We start from the raw sequence: 25840 nt of genomic DNA, 5'->3' as shown, positions 1-25840 counted from the left end.
AATGCTCTTGAGAGGGCAGTGGAGGATGATCCAAGTACTTGGGCCCTGCCACCCATGTAGGAGGCAGGAATGGAATTCCCACCTCCTGACTTTGGCCTGGCACAGCCTTAGCCGTTCCAACCAATTGGGGAGTGAATCAGTGGATCAAAGATCCCTCCCTCCCTCTCTCTCTCACTCTGCCCATCAAATAAATAAAAACCTTTTTTTAAAAAATGCAAGAATTTAGAAATAATGTTCTTATGAACTCTTCTAAAGAATAAGCTCCAAATTACCAAGATATGATTAGAGAACCTTTGATATAAGGACTAATGGCAAACACTAAAAATATTACCTGTAGAACTAATAACCAGTGATGGGGACACAAATGACAGAATACTATATAATCATTTATAACTCTCACCATGTAGGTATTATCCAACTATCAAAAATACAGAGTTAAAAGAAGGGATGGAGAAGAGTGTATAGAAAGCAAAAGCAGCTTTAAATTGTCATATAGATATTTACTATGATAGTAAAAGGATATTACTGCACATTAACTGCTGGAGAAGAGGGAAATAAAGGAAGAAGAGACTTTCTATTTTACTTTTGTTCATACCAGAGAACCAGGAAACTGGGCAAGAAATAGAAAAAAGGGTATCATACAAAGCTTTCAACATAAAGGTAACCATGCCAACAAAAATATACTTCTTCCCAAATTACCAAAAGTAATATATTTTAAGGGGAAAAAAGGAAGACAGCAAAGAAAAGAGTATGCTAGGCTTTGCATACAGCACACCATTAATCCTTAAACAATCAATCCTGTTTCACCTCAATGTTATAAAGGAGGATGCAGGCTCAGAGAAGTTCAGGAATGAAATCACAGCCATATGGTAGAAAACTGGGACTTAAGATCAGTCACCAGAATCATCCCCATTTCACCAGGCTAAGTAATGATAATCCCCATCCTTGTTAGAATCTATGTATATCATCTCTTATTCCCTTGAACTGTGGCATATCTGTTATCTGTATGATTACACCCTTACAACTCACTTATGGGAGCTGGTGCTCTGGTGTACTGGGTAAAGCTGTTGCCTACAGTGCCAGCATCCCTAATGGGTGCCCACTGGAGTCCTGGCTGCTCCACTTCTGATCCAGCTCTCTGCTACAGCCTGGGAAAGCAGTGGAAGATGGCCCAAGTCCCTGGGCCCCTACAACAATGTGGGAGACCCAGAAGAAACTCCTGGCTCTGGATACAGCCATCTGGGGAGTGAACCAGTAGATGGAAGACCTCCTTCTCTCTTTCTCTTTCTCTTTCTCTTTTTCTCTTTCTCTCTCTCTTCTCTCTCTCTCTCTCCATCTGCCTCTCTATAACTCTGCCTTTCAAGTAAATAAATAAATCTTTAAAAAAATTCACTTATGAAGGCTAAAAAAAGATAAGTAATGGCTCATTAAATTATTTAGAGGAGCTAATATACTGATGCTATAATGAAGCTTCAATTGAATTAAATCTCATAGGAATGTTTATAAACTACTTTATGGTCATAGAGATATCTAAGGGAAATAAAGCTTTTAATAAGAACAAGAATTTTGGAACACCACTGAAGCTATAAACCTGCCACTTTGTTCCTGTATAATCTTAAAAAAAAAGATTTATTTCATTTATTTGAAAGAGCTACAGAGAGAGGTAGAAAAAGAGAGAGAGGTCTTCCATCCACTGGTTCACTCCCCAGATGGCCACAATGGCCGGAGCTGCGCCAATCCGAAGCCAGGAGCCAGGAGCTTCTTCCGGTTCTCCCATGCGGGTGCAGGGGTCTAAGGACTTGAGCCATCTTCTACTGCTTTCCCAGGCTATAGCAGAGAGCCAGATCAGAAGAGGAGCAGCCGTGACTCCTGTATAATCTTGAGCAGATTTCTTTTTTCTAAAAGCTTTTGTTGTTTTTTAAAAAGATTTTTTATTTATTTATATGAAAAAGAGAGAGAGAGAAAGAAAGGGAGAGAAATCTTCCATCCACTGGTTCACTCCCTAAATGGCCACAACAGCCGGAGCTGGGCCATATTCTGCCTCTTTCCCAGGCAATTAGCAGGGAACTAGATCAGAAGTGGAGCAGCCAGGACTACAACCAGTGACCATATGCAATGCTGGCACTGCAGGCAGAGGCTTAACCTTCCACTCACAGCACCAGCCCCTTGAGCTGGTTTCTTATTCTCATGTATGTTTATCTATAAAATGTGACAGCTCTTTTATAGTATTACTACAAGAATTAAATGACATAATACATATAAAGCAGTTACCGCTACCCCTGAACATAGTAATTGCTTAAAAAAATGACAGCTGTTGCTATTATTATGATTAGCTAAACATGATCAACCATTTTATAAATGAACACCACTGGGCATAAGTCCTTTGGATTTGGTAACTTTTATCTGTTTGCTTTAAAAAGAAAATATTCACAAACTGAAGGTGCCATTTGCGTATTCTCACATTATTTTAATTAGGCCTTGGGGGATGGGAGAACCCAAAGTATATTTTAAAAAATTAAAAATCAAAAAGACTAGATACATAAGAACATATAAAAAAGAAAACTAACACCTGTGAGAATATTTTCACAACAATGGAATCTTTGTACGTGCTTACCATGCCGCACAAGTGGTGTAAGATGATCTGTGAATCCTGTCTAAAGAGTACTAGTTTTTAATGTATCAAGTGAAGTAGTGTGATTCTACTGAGTGAGCCTTCAGTAACACTGTACTAAAGCCACATATCTGAGGGGATATCTGAATAACACAGAACCAGAGAGAATCAATTCTACCTATATGAGGGGATCTTAATAAAGCTTATGAAAAATGTACATAATGAAAAAAACTATTCATATTTTTTAAAAAGTTGCACCAAAATGAACTTATCATGTAATTTCACTTTCTATGAACTTTCTGAAGTACTCCTATATAATAATGTTTTATTACCATTTTTCCAATGATTCTTGGGGATGAGTTATCACATAATGGCATATAGGACAGGAAGACTACTACACCATCAGTCTCAACTAAGAACTGATGAAGGAGCTGGCGCTGTGGCCTAGTAGGCTAAGCCTCTGCTTGCAGTGCCAGCATCCCATATGAGCATCAGTTCTAGTCCTGGTTGATCCTCTTCTGATCCAGCTCTCTGCTATGGTCTGGGAAAGCTGTGGAAGATGGCTCAAGTAACTGGGCCCCAGACCCACATGGGCTCCTGGCTCCTTGCTCCAGATTGGCCCAGCTCCAGTTGTTACTGCCAATAGGGAGTAAATCAGTGGATGGAAGACCTCTCTCTTTTCCTTCTCTCTGTTAACTCTACCTCTCAAATAAATAAATAAAAAATCTTAAAAACAAAAAAAGAATACTTGTCATTGGCATAAAAAAAAGAGTTCGTGTATCAGGTAGAGTGAGGACTTCAGTAAATTTGTTCTCCCATAAAAACAAAAAAGAATTTGAGCTACTTAAAGAAAGAATAAGTGAATATCAAAACCGGTCAATAGAGTTTACCCCTGAGCTGCAGGAAGAAAAAAAGAATGAAGAAAAATGAATAGAACTCCAAAGGTTTACAAGGCACCATGAACTGTAACAACACATAAATAAACTTTCCCAGGAGAAGAAAAAGGACCAGAAAAAATATTTGAAATAATGGCCAAAATCAACTCAAAGTTGATGAAAAATATTAATTTACACAATGAACTCTAATTGAAACCCATCAACTTTCAAGATTCTAGAATAAAGTAAAAAAAAAAATCTACACCAAGGCAGGCATTTGGTGAGCAGTTAAGATACTGCTTGAGGGCCGGCGCCGCGGCTCACTTGGCTAATCCTCCACCTGCAGCGCTGGCATCCCGGGTTCTAGTCCCAGTTGGGGCGCCAGATTCTGTCCCGGTTGCTCCTCTTCCAGTCCAGCTCTCTGCTGTGGCCCGGGAAGGCAGTGAAGGATGGCCCAACTGCTTGGGACTGCATGGGAGACCAGGAGGAAGCACCTGGCTTCTGGCTTCGGATCGGTGCAGCACGCCGGCTGCAGCAGCCATTCAGGGGGTGAACCAACAGAAAGGAAGACCTTTCTCTCTCTCTGTCTAAATCTGCCTGTCCCAAAACAAAAAAACAAACAAACAAAAAGGATCCTGCTTGAGATGCTTGTATCCCCTATCAGAATGCCTGGGTTAAAGTCCCAGCTCTGCTCCTAATTCAAGCTTTCTGTTAAAATACATCGCAAGGGCTGGTGTTGTGGCTTAGCGGGTAAAGTTGCTGCCTGCAGTGCCAGCTGCCAATACAGGCACTGGTTTGAGCCCTGGTCGCTCCACTTCCAACCCAGCTCCCTGCTAATGAGCCTGGGAAAGCAGTGGAAGATCGCCCAAGTCCTTGGGCTCCTGCACCCATGTGGGAGACCCAGAAGAAACTCCAGGCTCCTGGCTTCAGTGTGGCCCAGCCCCAACCATTGTGGCTATTTGGATGGAAGATATCTGTCTCTCCTCTCTGTAACTCTTTCAAATAAATAAATCTTTAAAAATTAAATAAATAAAATACTAACTGTAATTCCCTGGGAAACCACTAAGTAACTCAAGAAACATATAGTTAAAGAAACAAGGGTTTTAAAATGGCATCCTAGAAAACATTTAACACAAAAAGAAGACAGTAATGAAGAAGTAGAGGAACCAAAGATAATAAGACATAAAAAATGACAAAGTGGCAGAGTTAAATCCTAACTACATTAAATGTACATGGATTAAAAACTCCTATATGAAGATAGATTCAAAACTGTTTAAAAAGCAATTGTTAGATGATTCAACTACATGCTTTTTATAAGAAACACACCTTAGAGTCATAGAAGCAAACAGATTAAAAGTCAAAGGATGGAAAAAATATATCACACAAAGAGCTAGAATAGCTACACTAATATCATATGAAATAAACTTTAACACAGAATTGTTACTAGAGACAAAGGACATTTATAATAAGAGCTCCATAGGAGGAAGATGTAACTATTATCATCAAACATACGCACACCTATTAGTAGGGCTCCAAAATACTTGAAGCAAAAATTTACAGAATTGAAAAGAGAAATAGACCATTCTACAGTAATACTTAACAAAGTCTCACCTTCAATATGGATAGGACAGAATATCAACAAGGAAACAGAAGAACACTATAAACCAACTAGATGTGACAGACTTCAATAGTACATTCTAACAACAGAACATTTTTTTTAGCACACATGAAACATTCTACAGGACAGGCCATATGCTGGTCATAAAATAAGTCTCAATACATATAAAAGGAATGAAATCATACAGAGTCTATTCTCTAAACACAGTATGCTAGTATTATAAATCAATTAAATAAGGAAATTTAGGAAAGTCACAAATATATAAAAATTAAACATCACATTTCTAAATAACTAATGGTAAAAGAAATAATGTGAAATTAGAGTATTTTGAGATGACTGAAAAAATTATATTTTGTTCGAAACATTTTTTTTTGAAAGGCAGATTGACAGTGAGAGAGAGAGAGAGAGAGAGACAAAGGTCTTCCTTTCTGTTGGTTCACCCCCCCAAATGGCGCTGCGCCAATCCAAAACCAGGAGCCAGGTGCTTCCTCCTGGTCTCCCATGCAGGTGTAGGGCCAAGCACTTGGGTTATCCTCCACTGCCTTCCCGGGCCACAGCAGAGAGCTGGACTGGAAGAGGAGCAACCGGGACAGAATCTGGCGCCCCAACCAGGTCTAGAACCTGGGGTGCTGGCACTGCAGATGGAGGATTAGCCAAGTGAGCTGCAGCACCGGCCTGAAACAAACTTTCAAACAAAAACTAGGACATAGGGGCCAGAGTTGTGGCACAGCAGGTTAGGATGCTGCCTACAGTGTCAGCAACCTATATCGGAACGGGTTCAAGTTCTAGATGTTCTACTTGTTAATGTGTCTGGTAAGGCAATGGAAGATGTCCCAGGTACTTGGGCCCCTGCCATCCCTGAGGGAGACCTGAATGAAGCTCCTGGCCCAGCCACAGCCACTGGGGGCATCTGTGGAGTGATCTAGCAAATGGAAGATCTGTCTGTCTCTCTCTTTCTCTCTGGGGCCATTTGTGGAGTGAACCACCAAATGGAAGATCTTCCTTGCTTTCTCTAACTCTCTCTTCTTCTCTGTAACTCTGCCTTTCTAACAAAAAATAAGTAAATCTTTAAAACAGTATATGGGGCCAGTGCTGTGGCTTAGCGAGTAAAGCCACTGCCTGCAGTGCTGGCATCCCATACAGGCACCGGTTTGAGTCCCGGCTGCTCCACTTCCGATCCAGCTCTCTGCTATGGCCTGGGAAAGCAGTGGAAGATGGTCCAAGTCCTTGGGCCCCTGCACCTGCATGGGAGACCTGAAAGAAGCTCCTGGTTCCTGGCTTTGGATTGGCACAAGCTCTGGCTGTTGTGACCAATTGGAGAGTGAACCAGCGGAAGACCTCTCTCTGCCTCTCTTTCTCTGTGTAACTCTGACTTTCAAATAAATAAATCTTAAAAGTATTTGCACATGAATGTTCATAACAGTTCTAGTCACAACAGCAAAGAATGTTATGATTTAAATGTCCATCAACTGATAAATGGATAAACAAACATGGTATATTCATACAATGGAATAGTATTCAGCAACAAAAAATACTGATATGTGTTACAACACTGATGAACCTTGAAAACATTATGATTCCAATTATATGAAATACCCAGAATAGGCAATCTATACATAAAGCAGATTAGTAGCTGTCAGGAGCTGTGAAGATAAATGAAATGGGAGTGACTTCTAAACGACAAGTAGGTTTCTATTTGAGGTGATGAAAATTCTGCAACTAGAAAGTGCTGATGGTGGCACAACACTAAATATATGTAATGCCACTTACATGTAAAATTTAAGTGGTAAATGTTTTTCATCACAATAAAAATAATATTTGGGGAAACAATATTAAGAAAACATAAAAGTCAAATATTTTAAATAGATACTAAGTTTCTAAGGAAAAAAAATGATTTCAGCAGAAATATCATAACTGTAAAATTGTCAAAATATAATTATGTTCCATACTCGTATGTGAGGCCAAGAGGCCTCAAGCGTGGGTTCATCCTCCTCTGGATCAAAGTCTGGATTATCGCTCGGAGGAAGAGTACGAAAGATGTTAGCACTGATCTGTAAAGAGAGATAAATTCATATTTATATTCTTTGTTGTGTAATCAAATTCAATAATGTAAAATTAAATATTTTAAAAATCACTTCATTTAAGTAAGTTTAGTTCAAAATTTAGAAACCATCCAATTATGAAGAAGGCAGATGTTTGCTCTATTTTCTCTATCCGATAACTGACATCCTCAGACTCCAACCTCTTGAAGGTGACAGATTAGCTCTGAATTCCTCTTTATTAATTGTCCTCTCCAAGTTTTGCTTAAAAAGAAAGAGAGGCGTGGGGCCTTAGGGAAGAAAAGGGAATTTGGGGGACAAAAGGGTGAAGTTACTATTTCTTTTTTTTTTTTTTTTTGACAGGCAGAGTGGACAGTGAGAGAGACAGAGAGAAAGGTCTTCCTTTTGCTGTTGGTTCACCCTCCAATGGCCGACGCGGCCGGCGCACCACGCTGATCTGATGGCAGGAGCCAGGTACTTATCCTGGTCTCCCATGGGGTGCAGGGCCCAAGCACTTGGGCCATCTTCCACTGCACTCCCTGGCCACAGCAGAGAGCTGGCCTGGAAGAGGGGCAACCGGGACAGAATCTGGCGCCTCGACCAGGACTAGAACCCAGTGTGCCGGCACCGCAATTCGGAGGATTAGTCTAGTGAGCCGCGGCGCTGGCCTGAAGTTACTATTTCTAACTTGATTTTTTGGTCTTTCTGCAACTCTTCACATATTCAAACCCAGGCCACAGTCTAAACTTGCCTAAAACTCTAAAGCTCGGTAAAAATATCTCCATTCTTATATGCATAATGGTATTTCAAAAGGTATGTAAGATGCAATTATAAGCTTATTTTGGTGCAAAAATTTTTGAAAGCCATGCATATTTAGGAGTCTTCAAAAATGTTTACAGAAAATACTTGCTATAAAAAAGCTAAGCATGCATGTCAGAATTTTCTTCGCATCAACAGTGTTTTTCCATGAACTTTTTGAAGTCTCCTTATATATGCCACGTTAAGGGACAGGAAGGAAGGGGAAGAATGCCTTCACTGTCATAGACATCATACTTCACAATGATTTAATTTACTGTGTTACATCTACTGTGGGACTTTAAAAAAAACATAAGAATCTCTCTGATATCAGGAGTACTTTGAGAGTCTTTATTGTATATTCAACAAAATGTAGAACTTACAAATTTAGTCTTCACATTACCTGTCTCAGTACCAAGGTAATTCTAGTTAATATCCCTTTTCTTTAGTAAAGGATAGACTGTGATCACAACCCACAGTTCTTTTAAGAGTGTTGAAAAGGCTGACAGATCAAACAGTTTTAATAAGCATGCAAGACCAAACTATTGTGGGGTTGACTTAAGATAAAATACTCAAGAGTACAGATGAGACAAGTGATGCTTGATGGTGCAAGCAAATTTCCAACTACAAAACAGCATCTACGTTAGGCAAACATCTGCTAACAGTCACTTACTACAACCATAGCTTATAACCCAGAATTTGATCAGGTAGAACTCCAGGCCAGTACTTGAAAGAAAAAAACAAATCAGTTTGATGGGACATCAATTTCAGAGTAGAGAAAGCCAGAGAAAGATTTCAAAAAAAGAAATAAATGCTATTAAAAGGCATAATTTGCCCTTGAGATTGTACATATTGTTGTCAGTAGTGAAAGAAAAAGTGAACTTTGTAGTTGTATATAACAAATATTCAGAAGAGTTTCAAAGGACTAAAAGGATAAGTAAACTCTTAGAAATTTAGTACCTAGTGTACATACACACACACCTTTTTACTTTCCAGAATTTAAATATAAGCTAATTATAATACCTTTACAAATGTTAAAAATAAAGTATATATCGCTTCTCGGCCCTTTGGCTAAGATCAAGTGTAAAAATAAAGTATTGGCCGGCGCTGCGGCTCACTAGGCTAATCCTCCGCCTTGCGGCGCTGGCACACCGGGTTCTAGTCCCGGTCGGGGCGCCAGATTCTGTCCCGGTTGCCCCTCTTCCAGGCCAGCTCTCTGCTGTGGCCAGGGAGTGCAGTGGAGGATGGCCCAAGTGCTTGGGCCCTGCACCCCATGGGAGACCAGGATAAGTACCTGGCTCCTGCCATCGGATCAGCGTGGTGCGCCGGCCGCAGCGGCCATTGGAGGGTGAACCAACGGCAAAGGAAGACCTTTCTCTCTGTCTCTCTCTCTCTCTCACTGTCCACTCTGCCTGTCAAAATAAATAAATAAATAAATAAATAAATAAATAAAGTATCTACCCCAGGGTTCTCAGAACTCCTGAATATAGGAATGGGCATTTGGTATAGTGGTTAAGCTGCTGCTTGGGATGCCCACATCTTGTACCAAGGAGCCTGAGTTTTGAATCTCAGTTTTGCTCCCAACCCGAGATTTCTGCTAATGTGTACCCTGGATAGCAGCAGATCATTGCTCAAATAGTTGGGTCCCTGGGTCCTAACTTCAGCCTGGCCCAGCCCCAGCCCTCTGAGGTTTTTGGGGAGTGAATCAGCAGATGGGAGCTCTCTGTCTGTATCTCTTAAATAAATTAGGTTTTTGTTTTTTTTTTTTCCTACAAATACTACATCAACATAAATACCAAGCTTAATACACACAAAGCCAAGAAAACACAAAATGCCAGACATTGAATTTCTATTGCATTGTCCTTTGAATACCCCAGCAGGAATAAACTGCTGTATGCAGTTACCACACCAGTGCAGTTAAATAAAAAATTTTAAAACTTCCTGAATACAAAACCATTTGAAATCAGTAACAGTGGGAAATATTGCCCTTTCCCCAAATGTAAAAAAAAAAAGATACAACAAAATAAAACAAAAAACAAGAATTCCATCAAAATATAATATTTAGGGTAGGTACTGGGGGGCAGTAGGTTAATCTGCCACTTGGGACACCCATATCCCACACTGGAGTACCATTTTCAAGTTCTGTCTACTTCACTTCCCTTTCAGCTTTCTGCTAACATACCTGGGAAACTGCAGATGACTGACACCCACATGGGAGACTGGGATGGGGTTCCTGGCTGCTGGCTTCTGCATGGCCTGATTCTGGCTGTCCCAGAGTAAACCAACAAATGGAAAACCTTTCTCTTTTCTCTTTAGCTTCTCCCTGCTCTTCTGCCTTTTGAACATATAAGTAAATCTTTTTTAAAAATTTTCAAACTGTCACTTCTTTTTTACTTTCTGGGAGTTTACAAAGCCAATCTCATATTGGTTAATGTTATGTCTATAGCTAATTTTTAAAAAAATTTTCAGGAGTTTATTTCTATTTTCAAAAAATATACTCAAAATTTCCCAAGTCCCTTTAAAAATTTTTTTAAAAGATTTATTTCATTTATTTGAAAGGCAGAGTCAGAGAGAGAGAGGAAGAAATAATGATAAGAGAGATCTTCCATTGGCTGGTTCACTCCCCAAATGGCTGCAATGGCCAGGGCTGGGCCAAGCCAAAGCCAGGAGTTTCTTCCAGGTCTCCCATGTGGGTGCGGGGCCCAAGGATCTGGGCCATCTTCCACTGCTTTCCCAGGCACATTAGCAGAGAGCCGGATCAGAAGTGGAGCAGCTGGGATTCAAACTAGCACCCATAAGCGATGCCAACATTGCTACACCAAAGTGCTAAGCTTCCTTTTGACAGTTCTTCCAGTACAGTGAGATAAAAGAAAAGCCAGCCAGTATTTTAGGGCCAAGTTTATCTTTGCTCCTTCCCATTTTGCTCTTTCCTCAGAAAATATACAAGGCCAGGAGAAAGAAATGAAGGAGACTATGGATTATACTTTATATTGGCTTCCCTATGCTGGTATAAATTAAAATAATGTATTAAGTGACTCCTTAATCATTCCAGTTGAATTTTTGTATTTTGTTAGTATGAAATAAACAAAAATCTCATTTGCTAAACAAATTTCAACTGTATGATAGAAAATAACATTCAATTACATCCTTAATAACCTTCAATAAAGTTGACAGTAATTAACTTTTTATACCAGATACTCCAAACATCTATTTGTACAGTTTGAATATCCCTTATCCAAACTGCTTAGAAATAGACGTGCTTTAGATTTAGGATTTTTTTCATATTTTAGAATATTTGTACATAAAAAATGAGATATCTTGGGGATGAACCTGAGTATAAACGTGAAATTCATTTATGTTTTATATAAACCTTAAATGCATAGCCTAAGGAATTTTATACAGGATTTTCAGTGTGCCTATATTTTGACTGTGACCCACTTGAGTTTGGAATGTTTTGGAATGTTCCACCGTGTCATCATGACAGTACTCAAAAAGTTTTCAAATTTGGAGCATTTCAGAGTTTGGATCTCATATTAGGGAAACCTAACCTGTTATTATTTAATTTTAACGGTTCTCAGTCTCAATTACAGTACCATAGTCTGCAAATATGACATTAAAATGTTCTAAATAGGAACTTCTTACACCTGACTCCCTTAGCTACTTTTTTTTAAACATTTATTTTTATTTATTTAAAAGACAGAGTTACAGAGAGACATAGAGCCAGAAAGAGAGAGAGAAGTCTTCCATTCTGCTGGTTCACTCCAAATGACCTCAAGGGCCAGAGCTGAGCTGAGCCAAAGCCAGGAGCCAGGAGCTTCTTCCAAGTCTCCCATGTGAGGGCAGGGGCCCAATGAGTTGGGCCATCTTCTACTGCTTTCCCAGGCCATAGCAGAGAGCTATGGAACAGCCAGGACTCCAATTAGCGCCCATACAGGATGCCAGCACTGCAGGTGGTAGCTTTACCTGCTATGCCACAGCGCTAGCCCCAGCTACTTCTTAAATTGGAAACCCCCAGAGTTTTTCCCAGAACTATCATTTCCACTTAAAAATTCTCTCTCAGTGACTATTCTATTCACTCCCATGATATTAATTACCAACCCATATAATCTGAAGTATATATCTTTCCCCTAAGCTCCAGCTCTGTACTGTGTAATATGGGAACCACTAGCCATTGGCTATTGGATTCTCAAACTCTTGCTAAGCAATGAAAGCATCAGTGGAACTGATGATAACCTTTCATGTGAGCTGTTATACTATTATATATTAACAGTCTTATTAATTCATAATTACACCTCAAATATTACTTGACTTTGTAGGAGAAACATAAATCCAGAAGCTTACCATTTTTACTATAGCAGAGTATGCTGATTCAACAAGTACACCACGATTAGTGGAAACATACTCAACCAATTCATTCAACGTTGCTCTTTTAATTTCTTTGCTCCTCAAGTCTGAAACAGAGTCCATGAAATCGAATAGTACACAACACTGCTGCAACTTCTGACAAAAAAGCTCTTGCTGTTCATTTGAAGTGGCATCTATAAAAAAAAAACATAAAAATAATTTACTCAGAAGTTACCTTTATTTAGTAACTTTTCATAAGTTATTTATACACAAAAAATAAAACTTCAGAAGTCTAGTGACAATGTACCCATCTAACACTGTTATTTAGGGACTTACAGTAGACTCTTCAAATTATATCATTCAATGCTATTAAAATAGTCTAAACTATCTGGAATCTATCTTGTTCTTCTAATTTCCACTGCTCTCATCATCCCTAACTGTCTTAATTGTCCCTTTTGCCTGGTCCCATGACCACTACCTCTCCTGATTTATCCTATCCTCCAAACTATTTAAAAAGCTGAAGTCTTGCTAAAATGAGAATCAACAGAATCATATTAGATCTTCTCAATGATCCTTCAATAATTAGAGACTGAAGTTCAAACTCCTCTGAACTGTACACACAAGTGTAGCTGCTACTGTCGTGAGTCCCTTCTGAGTTCATCCCAGCATGCTTCTCACCCTGGTTAACCTGTACTCCCTGCAATTCTCTGAAGATCGTACATTGTTTCCTCTGCATAAAATATGCCCTTCTGCCCACAGTGCCACCCTGGGAACTCATTTATCACATTGCAGGGAAAGTCCCTTCTTAGAAATTTTTGTTTTGGTCCTGAAACTACATTGGCTGGTTAATCCACTTCTGCCCAAATGTATTTTAGGCACATAGCTCTATTTAGTATTTATTGTGCTACATGCCATTTATATTTCACATATCTGATAAACCATGAGACTCTGAAAAATAGGAACCAAGTGTTACTTATCTAATTCACATCCCCCCCACCCCCCTTCTCTCTTTACTTAACCAGAGCCTGGCTCACAACAGGCATTCAACAAATGCTTTACCTTCTTGTTTCCACCATACAAAAATAAATAAATAACAAAACTTCAAATTTGAACTTTTCAAATCCATAAACTAGGACCTTCAATTAGGTCAATTACTTAAGTTTCTTGAACTACTGATATTTTTAAAGTCACAATGATATTTAGTTCATAATCTGCTCATAAACTATTCCATTTTTTAAAAAGATTTATTTATTTTAAAGACAGAGTTACAGAGAGATAGAGAGAGAGAGAGGTCTTCCCTCTGCTGGTTCACCCCTCAAATGGTCGCAATGGCCGGAGCTGAGCTAACTGGAAGCCAGGAGCCAGGAGCTTCTTCCCGGTCTCCCATGTCTCCCAAGGACTCATACTCTGCTGCTTTCCCAAGCCCATTAGCAGGAAGCTGGATCAGAAGTGGAGTAGCAAGGACTCGAACCAGCACCCATATGGGATGCCAGCACTGCAGACAAGGGCTTTAACCCGCTGTGCCACAGCATCAGCCCTTATTGTTCCATTTAAAACCAGTACCTACTTTATATAAAGATACAGGTAGAAATCTACAGAAACATAACCGGGGCTGGTGGTGTGGCACAATGATGCTGGTTTCAGTTCCGACTGCTCCAACGCCAATCCAGCTCTCTAATGCTCTTGGGAAAGCAGCAGAAGATAGCCCAAGGACTTGGGCCCCTGCACCCATGTGGGAAACCTGAAAGAAGCTCCTGGCTCCTGGCTTTGGCTCCTGTCTCTGCTGCAGCCATTTGGGGAGTGAACCAGAGGAAGGAAGATCTGTCTGTCTCTCTATATATAATTCTGACTTTCAGATAAGTAAATAAGTATTTTTAAAAGTTGTTTTAAAAAATGACAACCTACCCAAGGAGGCCTGTGCTCATATTTCTCTGGTGCAGAAAACTACTAAAGTTACTCTGCAACTATTTAAGTTGCTGTCCTTAAAAAGCTGATTTAGTTAAGCTATTCCTTAAATGTAACAGTTCAAATATTCTATGCCCCTTCACTGATAGATGACAAATACAGTATATTTTCATTGGTCAACTCTACCGATAATTTAAAACATAAGTTTTACAGTAAAACATATATTGAAATATTGTAAAGGGCAGTAAAATTCACATGAATTTTGAAATAAAAATATGAAGACTCTAAATAAGTTCTTATTTGTGACTATGCAGTAAAAACTTCTTGTTTAACATTTTGTTCCAGAATCATTAATAGTTCTCTGTGCTACACAAAGCTGAGGTCTACAATTCTAAGATCAGTATTCAGAATCTACATAACATTGGCAGATATGACATTTTTTACTATGATTCTGGCTAAGTTTTTGATTTAGGGTCACCTTCTATGGAACTGTTCTGAAGTAGGAACATTTTGATATATCTTTTCTTTTAAAAAGACTATTAAACTTTAAGCTTTTTAAAAAAGATTTATTTGAAAAGCAGAGTTGGTGAGAGGAAGAGACAGAGATCTTCCATCTGCTAGTTCACTCCCCAAATGACTGCATGGCCAAGCTGAAGCCAGGAGCATCATTGTTCAGGTCTCCCATGTGAGTACTGGCCGTCGTTTGCTGCTTGGCCCATCTGCTGCTTTCTCAGGTACATTGGTGGAAGCTGGATTGGAAGTGGATGAGCTGGGACTCAAACCAGCACCAATACGGGATGCTAGCATTGCAGACAGCAGCTCAATCTGCTATGCCAAAATGCTGCCCCGTGCTGCTGTTTTTAATATCAACTAATGTGTTAAACAATTATCTGTAAATTAAATTTCATTCTATTGGGGATGTGAATGAAACACCATGTAATAAACACACTATGTCATGTGTTCACTATTCTAGTTCCCACTCAAAAGACAATCAAGTCACTCTAAGCAGAATCTGCTTGTTCTCTGCTAATCTGTGTCTTGAATGGTTTTTCTTAAATCTTCTGAATTTCCCCCCAATTTAAAGGTGAAATAATTATATGCATTTAACTTTACTTAATAAATGATGTTCCCTAATACTGGTACTAGTTGATTTCAATCAATAACTAGATGTCTGCTTAAAACTGATACTGAGTTTGAAATAACCACAAGATGTACACCTTTGTTTTTTGTAAGCTTCCTAATCATGCTATACTTATCAGATTGAATATGTATTATATACTAGAGACAATGGTGATTATTCAGGCTGTAAGAATCCTTCTCAGTTTCTATTGAACAGAAAATCCTCATAGTCCTCTCACTTAATCATCTTTATTTCTAAACACAACTATACCCTTACTATCCACCTCCATTTTATATTTATTATAAGACAATAAACCTATACTGTATCTTCATAATTGATATAATCATAAAAATAATGACAATTTGGGGAAACAAATGCCATAACTTGAGAGGCCAACTCAGTGCTAATAAAGTTTTAAAACTTTGTATCGTTTTTCACCATAATGCTAAAAGTAATAGAAACTTACACAGTACCCCACTTTAATATGTGATTACTTTTATGTCCAGTCCTATTCTCTTCTTCCTCCTACTTCCTCTAATGGGAAACCAGTTCTCTTCCTGTTCTCTAAAGGTTATGTCTTTGTTCCAAATCTTTTCTCTACCTGAAAGATTTTACCAGATTTCCTCCCCCATCTTTCCAAATCCTACACATCCTTGAAAAATAAACTTAAGTACCACATTTTCCATAAAACTTCCCTTAGGTAGTAAGGGTACAATAATCTCTCCTTTTCTGCATATCTATAGTATTACTCACAACCTCGATTATATAGTTAAGTATGTGTTTTTTTAAAACTAGAAATCTTTTATTTAAGTATACAAACTTCATGCATTTCATATATACAGATTTAGGAACATAGTGATTCTTCCCAGCCTACCCTCCCTTCTCATCCACACTCCCACCCTTCTTCCTCCTCCCTCTCCTATTCCCATTCTTATTTTTTACAAAGATCTAATTTCAGTTAACTTTATATACATATATATATATATATATATATTTTTTTTTTTTTTGACAGGCAGAGTGGATAGTGAGAGAGAGAGAGACAGAGAGAAAGGTCTTCCTTTTGCCATTGGTTCACCCTCCAATGGCTGCCACGGCTGGTGTGCTGCGGCTGGCGCACTGCGCTGATCCAATGGCAGGAGCCAGGTGCTTCTCCTGGTCTCCCATGGGGTGCAGGGCCCAAGTACTTGGGCCATCCTCCACTGCCTTCCTGGGCCACAGCAGAGAGCTGGCCTGGAAGAGGGGCAACTGGGAAAGAATCCGGTGCCCCGACCGGGACTAGAACCCGGTGTGCTGGCGCCGCTAGGTAGAGGATTAGCCTATTGAGCCATGGCACCGTCCACTTTATATACATATTAACTCTACCCTAAGTAAAGAGTTCAACAAATAGTGTAAAAAAAATTGTTCCTCAATAGCCAAGACAAGGCTGTTCAAAATCATTACATCTCAAAGTGCCAATATCACTTCAACAAATTACTTTTTTTTAAAAGATTTATTTATTTATTTGAAGGCACAGTTACAGAGAAGCAGAGAGACATCTTCCATCCACTGGTTCACTCTCCAGATGGCAGCAACATCAGGAGCTGCACCAATCCGGAGCCAGGAGCCAGGAGCTTCTTCCAGGTCTCCCATGTGGGTGCAGGGGCCCAAGCACTTAGGCCATCTTCTACTCCTTTCTCAGGCAATAGCAGAGAGCTGGATCAGAAGAGGAGCAGCCAGGACTGGAACCAGTACCCATATAGGATGCTGGCATGGCAGGTGGCAACTTTACCCGCTATGCCACAGCACCGGCCCCTAGATTACCTTTTAGGCACTCTTTTAGTTAAAATGGATCAAGGAGAACATATGGTAATTGTCTTTTGGGGATTGGCTTGTTTCACTAAGTATAATGGTTTCCAGTTGCATCCATTTTGTTGCAAACAACAGGATTTCATTTTTTTAAATGCTGTGTAGTATTCCATGGTGTACATAGGCCATAGTTTCTTTATCTAATTTTCAGTTGTCATACACCTTATGTTAGCTATTGTGAATTAAGCTGCAATAAACATGGAGGTACAGATTACTCTTTTATATGCTGATTTCATTTCTCTTGGGTAAATTCCCAGGAGTGAGATGGCTGGGTCATTTGGTAGGTCTATTTTCAGATTTCTGAAGTATCTCCACACTGTCTTTCACAGTGGCTATACCAGTTTATATTCCCACCAACAATGTATCAGGGTACTTTTATCTCCACATCCTCTCCAGCATTTGTTGTTTGTTGATTTCTGAATGAAAGGCATTCTAACTGGAGTGGGGTGAAACCTCGTTGTGGTTTTGATTTGCAGTTCCCTGATGGTAAGAGATCCTGAGCATTTTTTCATGTGTCTACTGGCTATTTGAATTTCCTCTTTTGAAAAATGCCTGTTCAAGTGTTTGACCATTTCTTCACTGGATTGTTTGTTTTGTTGATGCTGAGTTTCTTCAGCTTTTCAGATTCTGGATATTAATCCTTTATCAGCTGCACAGTTTGCAAATGTTTTCTTCTATTCTGTCAGCTGCCTCTTTGCTGAGTTTTTCTTTTGCAGTGCAGAAACTTCTCAATTTTGGTTTTGACTGCCTATGCTTCTGGGGTAAGTATGTGTTATCTTTAGGGTTATAATCAACAAATGTTTCTTTTATCTACTCATCAATCAAGGGCCAGGATAATTCACTTAGCAGGCCTTCCCTTTCATTTCTTTTATACCTACAATAAGGTATGCAAGGAGGGGCCAGTGCTGTAAGTAGCAAGTAAAGCCACTGCCTGCAGTTCTGGCATGCCAAATGGGCACCGGTTCAAAACCTTGGGCCCCTCCACGTGGGAGACCTGGAATAAGCTCCTGGCTCCTGGTCAGTGCAGCTCCAGCTGTTGTGGCCAACTGGGGAGTAAACCACAGGATGGAAGCCTTCTCTGCCTCTCCTCTCTCTGTGTAATTCTGACTTTCAAATAAATAAATAAATCTTTAAAAAATCTTAAAAAAAAGGCATACAAGAAATTGACAAATATTGGTTTGATGCTTAAAAAATTCTGAGTTTGAAGATTAAAAGTTATGCACTAAAATACAGGCCATTATTGAACAAGACATTCAAATAGTCAAAAATTATGGCTATGTTTAAGATAATAATGACCACTTTTATCAATACCTAACTTCATGGCAAAATTAAATAATATAATTACCATGACAGTAAATGTGTATTGTTTTTAAAGATTTATTTATTTATTTGAAAGAGTTACAGAGAGAAAGAGGCAGAGGCAGAGAGAAATGTCTCCCAATCCACTGGTTCACTCCACAAATGCCCGCAAGGGCCAGGACTGGGCCAGGCAGAAGCCAGGAGCTTCATTCAGGACTTCCATCTGGGTGCAAGTGCCCAAGTACTTGGACCATCTTCTGTTTTCCCAGAGAGTGCATTAGCAAGGAGCTGGATTGGAAGTGGAATGGCTGGGAATCGAGCCAGTACCCATATGGGATGCTAGCACTGCAGGCAGTCACTTTAACCACTACACCACAGTGCCAGCCCTGAATGCATAGTGGAATACAAGTGGAAGGCATTCTTTTTTCTTACATCACAGGCTAGTAGCCTGAAGCTAACATGACAGAAGACACAAACTGATTTTCAGATTAGCAAATGATAGGATTAAGAACACATTACATATTAAAAAAAGGAAATCTCTCCTTCTGAACATCTAACTCTTGCATCTTCCCCAGAAAGAAATTTGTTTTTTATAACAATCTCTCTTCAGTAAACCATTTCTTAACCTCAAGATTTATTTGAATTTGTTACTGTTTTTGTCTCCTAGAAATATTCTCTCCCAGCAATACCTAATGCTTGAGTCAGACAGATCACATGTAAATTTTCTCAAACATTAGAAAATTTAGAAAGCAGTTAACATTTCAATTACCTTTGCTCTGGGTTAAAACAGAAGTTTCCAATTCTCAATTATTTTAAGTACTATTGAATAGAAAATCCTTCTTATCTAACTCTTTGCATAATTATGTACATATAATATATTGAGCTATCTGCTGTACTATGTAATAAAATATAGTACTATCACATTAGTACACATTAGTACAACCTTTATGCCAAAGACAATTTAAGTGTGTTATATGTACTAATTTAACTTTCTTATAATCACTTGAAGCAAATTCTGAAAGAGATGATTCCTTGCTAAAAACAGAATATAAAAAGACAGTGTTATAAAGCAAAAATGGTATTGCTGTTTACCATAAACTACGGATCTTCATGATGTTTGTGGAAAATGAGAAAACTATGTGGATTTCAAAAATAAAAAAATTCTACACAAAAAGGCATGAGCCAAAATAGGGGAATTAAATAAAAGTCTACAGGAGCTCAACAATTTTAGTCATGTATTCATTCTCCAGGTGGGGTGGGGGGTGGGGCACAAAAAATACAAACAGGTTCTCTAAAGAATTTGAATAGTCACAGAGGAAGATACACACATTACAACTTTTAACTAGTTCCCTACCCAATTAGTCTAAGCTAAACCCATTAATAAACCCTAACTGTTTTTTAAAGATTTATTTATTTATTTGAGAAGCAGAGTTAGAGAGAGAGAGAGAGAGAGAGAAAGAAGTCTTCCATCTGTTGGTTCACTCCCCAAATGGCTACAACTGAGCCGATCTGGAGCCAGGAACAAGGAGCCAAGAATTTCTTCTAGGTCTCCCATGTGGGTGCAGGGCTTCAAGCACTGGGGCGATCTTCCAATGTTTTCCCAGACCATTAGTAGAGAGCTGGATTCCAGGAGGAACAGCCAGAACATGAGCCAGTGCCCATATGGGATCTGGTGCCACAGGCAGAGGCTTAGAGCCTACTATGCCACAGCACTGGCCTCTCCTTTCTAATACTTAAATCTTGTTCATAGACTTTTTTTTTAAGATTTTTTTTTAGATTTTGTATTTTTTTATTTGACAGGTAGTTAACAGAGAGAGAGAGAGAGAGAGAAAGAGAGAGAGAAAGGTCTTCCTTCTGTTGGTTCACTCCCCAAATGGCCACCATGGCCGGCGCTGCGCCAATCCGAAGCCAGGAGCCAGGTGCCTCCTCCCATGTGGGTGCAGGGTCCCAAGCACTTGGGCCATCCTCCACTGCCCTCCCAGGCCACAGCAGAGAGCTGGACTGGAAGAGGAGCAACTGGGACTAGAACCCGGCGCCCATATGGGATGCTGGCGCCGCAGGCGGAGGATTAGCCAAGTGAGCCACAGCACTGGGCCCTAAAGGTTTTAGTTACTGATTTGAGAGGTAGAGTTACAGACAGTGAGAGGGAGAGAAAGGTCTTCCTTCTGCTGGCTCACTCCCCAGATGGCCACAACGGCAGGAGCTGGGCCCATCTGAAGCCAGGAGCCAGGAGTTTCTTCTGGGTCTCCCACGTGGGTGCAGGGGCCCAAGGACTTGGGCCATCCTCTACTGCTTTCCCAGGCCATAGCAGAAAGCTGGATTGGAAGAGGGACAGCGGGGATTAGAACCAGCGCCCATATGGGATGCCAGCACTGCAGTCAGAGCATTAACCTACTGCGCCACGGCACTGCTCTGTTCATAGTTTTTTCTTTTCTTTTCTTTTCTTTTTTTTTTTTTGACAGGCAGAGTGGACAGTGAGAGAGAGAGAGACAGAGAGACACATCACCACGCTGATGCAAAGCCAGGAGCCAGGTGCTTCTCCTGGTCTCCATGCGGGTGCAGGGCACAAGCACTTGGGCCATCCTCCACTGCCCTCCCGGGCCACAGCAGAGAGCTGGACTGGAAGAGAAGCAACCAGGACAGAATCCAGGACTGAAACCCAGGGTGCCGGTGCTGTAGGTGGAGGATTAGCCTATTGAGCCGCGATGCCAGCCCCATTCAAAGACTTTTAACTTTTAGAACTTACAGGTTGCAGAACACTTAATTATGGTTCTAGAAATTGTTAACAATATTGAAAAAGTAAATACAAAAATGACAAAAGCTTAAGGTGAAAGGAGAAGAGGAGAAACTATGGAGCATTGCCTTTACTAATTCGTTTCTCATTATTACCCATTGTATCCCATGTTCCATTCACACTGACAGACTTCTACAAATGGCCCATGTGCAAATGCACTGAACAGAATGCACTCGCATTATAATTCTTCATTTCTTCAGAAGCAAATAATGACCGTGCCCATATGAACACCAACCAATGAGAAAATGCTGAGCCAAAGGATCTTAAGTGCACCAGGCACATTAAACATGGCCAAATCTCCTATTGTGGGATAGGGTATTTACAGAACTTGCCTTATTCTAATTCCATGTTTATCCAGTGGTTTGAATGTCCCTGCCAAAACTCAGCTGAAATTTAATCCCCACTGAGAGGTATTAAGACATGGGACTAGGAAGGACCTTTAAGAGGTGACTGGATCATGAGGATTTAATGCAGGTAAGGAGGCAGCTAGCAAGAAGGAGCCCAAGTTGCAAGCACTGCCTATACCACCCAAACTTTCTACCCTGCAGCTTCCATGAAATCACTGCCTAGAACTGGTACCAGCCAAAAATATCCAGCATGACTGCCAGCTGTGTCCCCAGGATATCCTTTATCTCATTGTGTTATAAGGTCATTATAACACAAATTACCATGGCTGACACTTCTGCTCCCATCATGCACTTGACACCATGATACTTCCAAGATTTCCAAAACAGGGAAAAGGAATTGGAGGTACTTCTTCCAGAAGACTAGCCCTCCTCACACTGTAAACTACTGAAACTTGGACAAAATATATGAAACAATTTTCAGATGTTGGGAAACAGGCAGTGCAGGGCTGATTCCTGAGGAATAAGAAGAGTGAGCCTCACAATCACAGCAGCTGTCTGTCTGGTAACACTTTCCAGATGGAGAAAACATAGGGAAGAAAAACCTCAAGAAAGCAAGCAGCCTTACTGAACTCAACAGGCAGAGATCAGAGATCAAAGATACTTGGGGGGCCGGCACTGTGGCGCAGCGGGTTAATGCCCTGACCTGAAGTGCTAGCATCCCATATGGGTGCCACTTCCCATCCAGCTCTCTGCTGTGGCCTGGGAAAGCAGTAGAAGATGGTCCAAGTCCTTGGGCCCCTGCACCCACATGGGAGACCTGGAAGAAGCTCCTGGCTTTGGATCGGCACAGCTCTGGCCATCGCGGCCAATTGGGGAGTGAACCAGTGGATGGAAGACGTCTCTCCCCCTCTCTCCCTCTCTCCCTCTCTCCCCTCTCTCTCTCCCTCTCCTCTCTCTGTATAACTCTGACTTTCAAATAAATAAATAAATCTTACAAAAAAAAAAAAGGATACTTGGGCAGCTGGAACTTGCATTGAATTTTACTGAAGAAAAATGTACAGAAAATGAAATTCCTATTTTTTCTATTTATACTGAGGAAATGATTTTAAAAATTCTATTTATACAATGAATACTTTTTATTTTATTTATCTATTTATTTTACTTATTTGAGAGGTTAGAGTTACAGATAGAGAGAGGGAGAGACAAAGAGAAAGGTCTTCCATCGCTGGTTCACTCCCCAAATGGCCTCAACAGCTGGAGCTGCACCGATCCAAAGCTGGGAGCCAGAAGCTTCTTCTGGGTCTCCCACATGGGTTGGATCCAAGTACTTGGGCCATCTTCTACTGGTTTCCCAGGCCATAGCAGAGTGCTGGATTGGAAGTGGATCAGCCAAGACTTGAACTGGCACCCATGTGGGATTCTAGCACCACAGGCATAGCCCACTACACCACAGCACCAGCCCCAGTGAATACATTTTTAAAAATTTAAAAATTCTATTTACTTGATAGGCTCAGAGAAGAGAAAGATCTCCCATCCACTGGTTAACCCCTAAATATCCTCAGCAGTTGAAGCTAAGAGCAGAAATTCAAACCAGGTTTCCCACATGAATGGCAGGGCCCAAACACTTAAGCCACCACCTGCTACCTCCCAGGTTGCATATTTACAGGAAGCTAGAATCAAGAGTGGAGTCATGACTTGAACCCAGACACTCCAATATGGAATGTGGGTATCTTAACCACTAAGCCAAATGCCTGTGCAATGAATCAATTCTTTTAATACAAAAACCTTACGTTTCTGGCATAAAGCCAACTTAATCATGTCTGTATCTTCTTATTTATATATTTCTATATGCAATTTGTTTATATTTTGTATAATGTTTATTTATTTATTTTTATTTATTTATTTATTTATTTATTTATTTTTGACAGGCAGAGTGGACAGTGAGAGAGAGAGACAGAGAGAAAGGTCTTCCTTTGCCGTTGGTTCACCCTCCAATGGCCGCCGCGGCCAGTGCGCTGCGGCCGGCGCACCACGCTGATCTGAAGGCAGGAGCCAGGTGCTTCTCCTGGTCTCCCATGGGGTGCAGGGCCCAAGCACTTGGGCCATCCTCCACTGCACTCCCGGGCCACAGCAGAGAGCTGGCCTGGAAGAGGGGCAACCGGGACAGAATCTGGTGCCCCGACTGGGACTAGAACCAGGTGTGCCGGCGCCGCAAGGCGGAGGATTAGCCTATTGAGCCGCGGCGCTGGCCTATATTTTGTATAATGTTTTAAAATCAATGATCCTAAGAGATATTGGTCAGCAATTTTCCTTACTTTTAATGTTCTTATCAGGTTTTTTTTGTTTTGTTTTGTTTTTAAACATCTTCTCACTGGTAGCTTTGGGATCCACAAGGAGAGAAGGCCTACACTTCTGGGAATGGAGAGTCCCTACTTGCACTTCCAGGAACGAAAAGTCTTTGTCAAGGTCCCCACGGGTGCCTAAAGGTCAACCAATGAGGATCAGACCTGCCTCTCAACCTTTAACCCCCATGCCCTGTATCTATAAAAGGAGCCCTCCCAACCTTCCCCAGCCCTTCTACTGGGACCAACCTCACCCGGGAGCGGAATCCCAATAAAAGCTTGTGAATTAATTGATTCATCTGACTGGGAAGATTTGTTATGCACTGGACACCTTGCAGTTACATTACTGATTAAAGCAAAATAACACAATACAACTTCACCCAAAAGCAGTGTTTTGGCTCTGCCCCTTTTGGACGGCTCAATGGGTCATTAGCAAATGGTCCACTGAGTGCTTTTAAAAGGGGGAATCAGGGTTTTTAATTAGTATTCAATCAAATAGATATGACTACTCAGATTTTTTTTTTCTGTCAGTTTCAGAAAGCTGTTTATTTCAAGGGATTTTCCCATTTCCTCTACGTTTTCAAATTTATTGGCAGGATTATGTACCTGAAACCTGTGAAGTCCTAGATAAGAGTAATGAACTAATTATTACTACAAAGCAAGTTAAAATTGTAGCTCAAGGGCCAGCATTGTAGCACAGCAGGTAAAGCTACCACCTGCAGGGCTAGCATCTCATATGGGTGCTGATTTGTGTGTCCCAGCTGCTCCACTTTAGGTCTAGCTCCCCGCTAATGGCCTAGGAAAAGCATAGGAAGATGGTCCAACTGTTTGGGCCCCTGCCACACATGTGGGAGAGCTGGAAGAAGTTCCTGGCTCCTGGTTTCAGCCTGGTCCAGCCCTGGCTGGTGTGGTCATTGGGGAGTGAACAAGTGAATGGAAGAACTCTCTGTAACTCTGACTTTCGAATAAATAAATAGATCTTAGAAAAAAAAATTTAGTCAAGAGGGAGATCAATTTCCAGTAAGGCAAACTGAGAAGACTATAGAACTGCTCACCAGGGAGACTGATAAAATTTACATTTGAAACAATAAGTTAAAAGCCTCTGGAACTAGTCCACCCACCCCCAAAGAAACCTTTTATTTAATGAGTACAAATTTCATAAGTACTGCTTTAGGAATATAGTGATTCTTCCTACCATACCCATCTTCCCACCTATACTATCACCCATCATTCTCCTCCCTCTCCCCTTCCCAGTTCTATTCTCCATTAAGATTCATTTTCAATTAACTTTATACACAAAAGACCAACTCTATACTAAGTAAAGGTTTCAACAATTTGTGTGTACACACACACTGAGAACAAGTTTTACAGTTAATTCTCATAATGCAACTCATTGAGGACAGAAGTCCTACATGGGAAGTAAGTGCACAGTGACTCCTGTTGTTAATTTAACAATTGACACTCTTATGTACGAAGTCAGTGATCACCTGAGGCTCTTGACATGAGCTGCCAAGACTGTGGAAGCCTTTTGAATACAGTCTTTGTCAGTATTTAGACAGGGCCATAAGCGAATTGGAAGTTCTCTCTCTCTATATATATAATATATATATATATATATTTAAATATTTATTTACTTGAAAGGCAGAGTTACAGTGAGGCAGGAAGTGGGGACCAGGGAGAGAGAAAGTCTTCCATCCTCTGGTTCACTACCCAAATGGCCACAACAGCTGGAGCTGGGTTGATCCGAAACCAGGAGCTTCTTTCTGGGTCTCCCATGTGGGTGCAGGGACCCAAGGACTTGGACCATCTTCTACTGCTTTCCCAGGCCACAGTAGAGAGCTGGATTTGAAGTGGAGCAACTGGTACCCAAAGTGGCACCCATATGGGATACAGGCACTGCAGGCAG

General features: G+C 40.6%; 1 protein-coding gene and 2 non-coding genes across 6 annotated transcripts in view; all 3 read right to left on the bottom strand.

Annotated features, from left to right (window-relative positions):
- Positions 1–25840, bottom strand: part of PPP2R5A (protein phosphatase 2 regulatory subunit B'alpha) — a 76684-nt gene that overhangs the window by 26824 nt on the left and 24020 nt on the right. For 2 of the 4 annotated variants that reach the window (XM_002717413.6, XM_070055259.1), the window contains exons 2-3: positions 12280–12476; positions 7054–7155 (exon numbers count right to left, since the gene is read on the bottom strand). In XM_002717413.6, the coding sequence (XP_002717459.1) occupies positions 7054–7155; positions 12280–12476 (299 nt within the window). The remainder of the gene's footprint in view (positions 1–7053; positions 7156–12279; positions 12477–25840) is intronic. The other 2 variants (XM_017347800.4, XM_089312152.1) reach the window with 1 other exon arrangement.
- On the bottom strand, positions 9715–9854 carry LOC127483624 (small nucleolar RNA SNORA8). Its single transcript, XR_007910062.1, has one exon. It is a non-coding gene; the product is annotated as a small nucleolar RNA SNORA8 (small nucleolar RNA).
- On the bottom strand, positions 24268–24398 carry LOC127483628 (small nucleolar RNA SNORA21). Its single transcript, XR_007910066.1, has one exon. It is a non-coding gene; the product is annotated as a small nucleolar RNA SNORA21 (small nucleolar RNA).

The sequence above is a fragment of the Oryctolagus cuniculus genome, chromosome 13 (assembly GCF_051225735.1).
Source record: "Oryctolagus cuniculus isolate XC-2025 breed Fujian yellow rabbit chromosome 13, ASM5122573v1, whole genome shotgun sequence".
Classification (NCBI taxonomy): Eukaryota; Metazoa; Chordata; class Mammalia; order Lagomorpha; family Leporidae; genus Oryctolagus; species Oryctolagus cuniculus.
The sequence above is the reverse complement of the archived record's forward strand: the minus strand, read 5'-3'. Positions and strand labels throughout refer to the sequence as shown.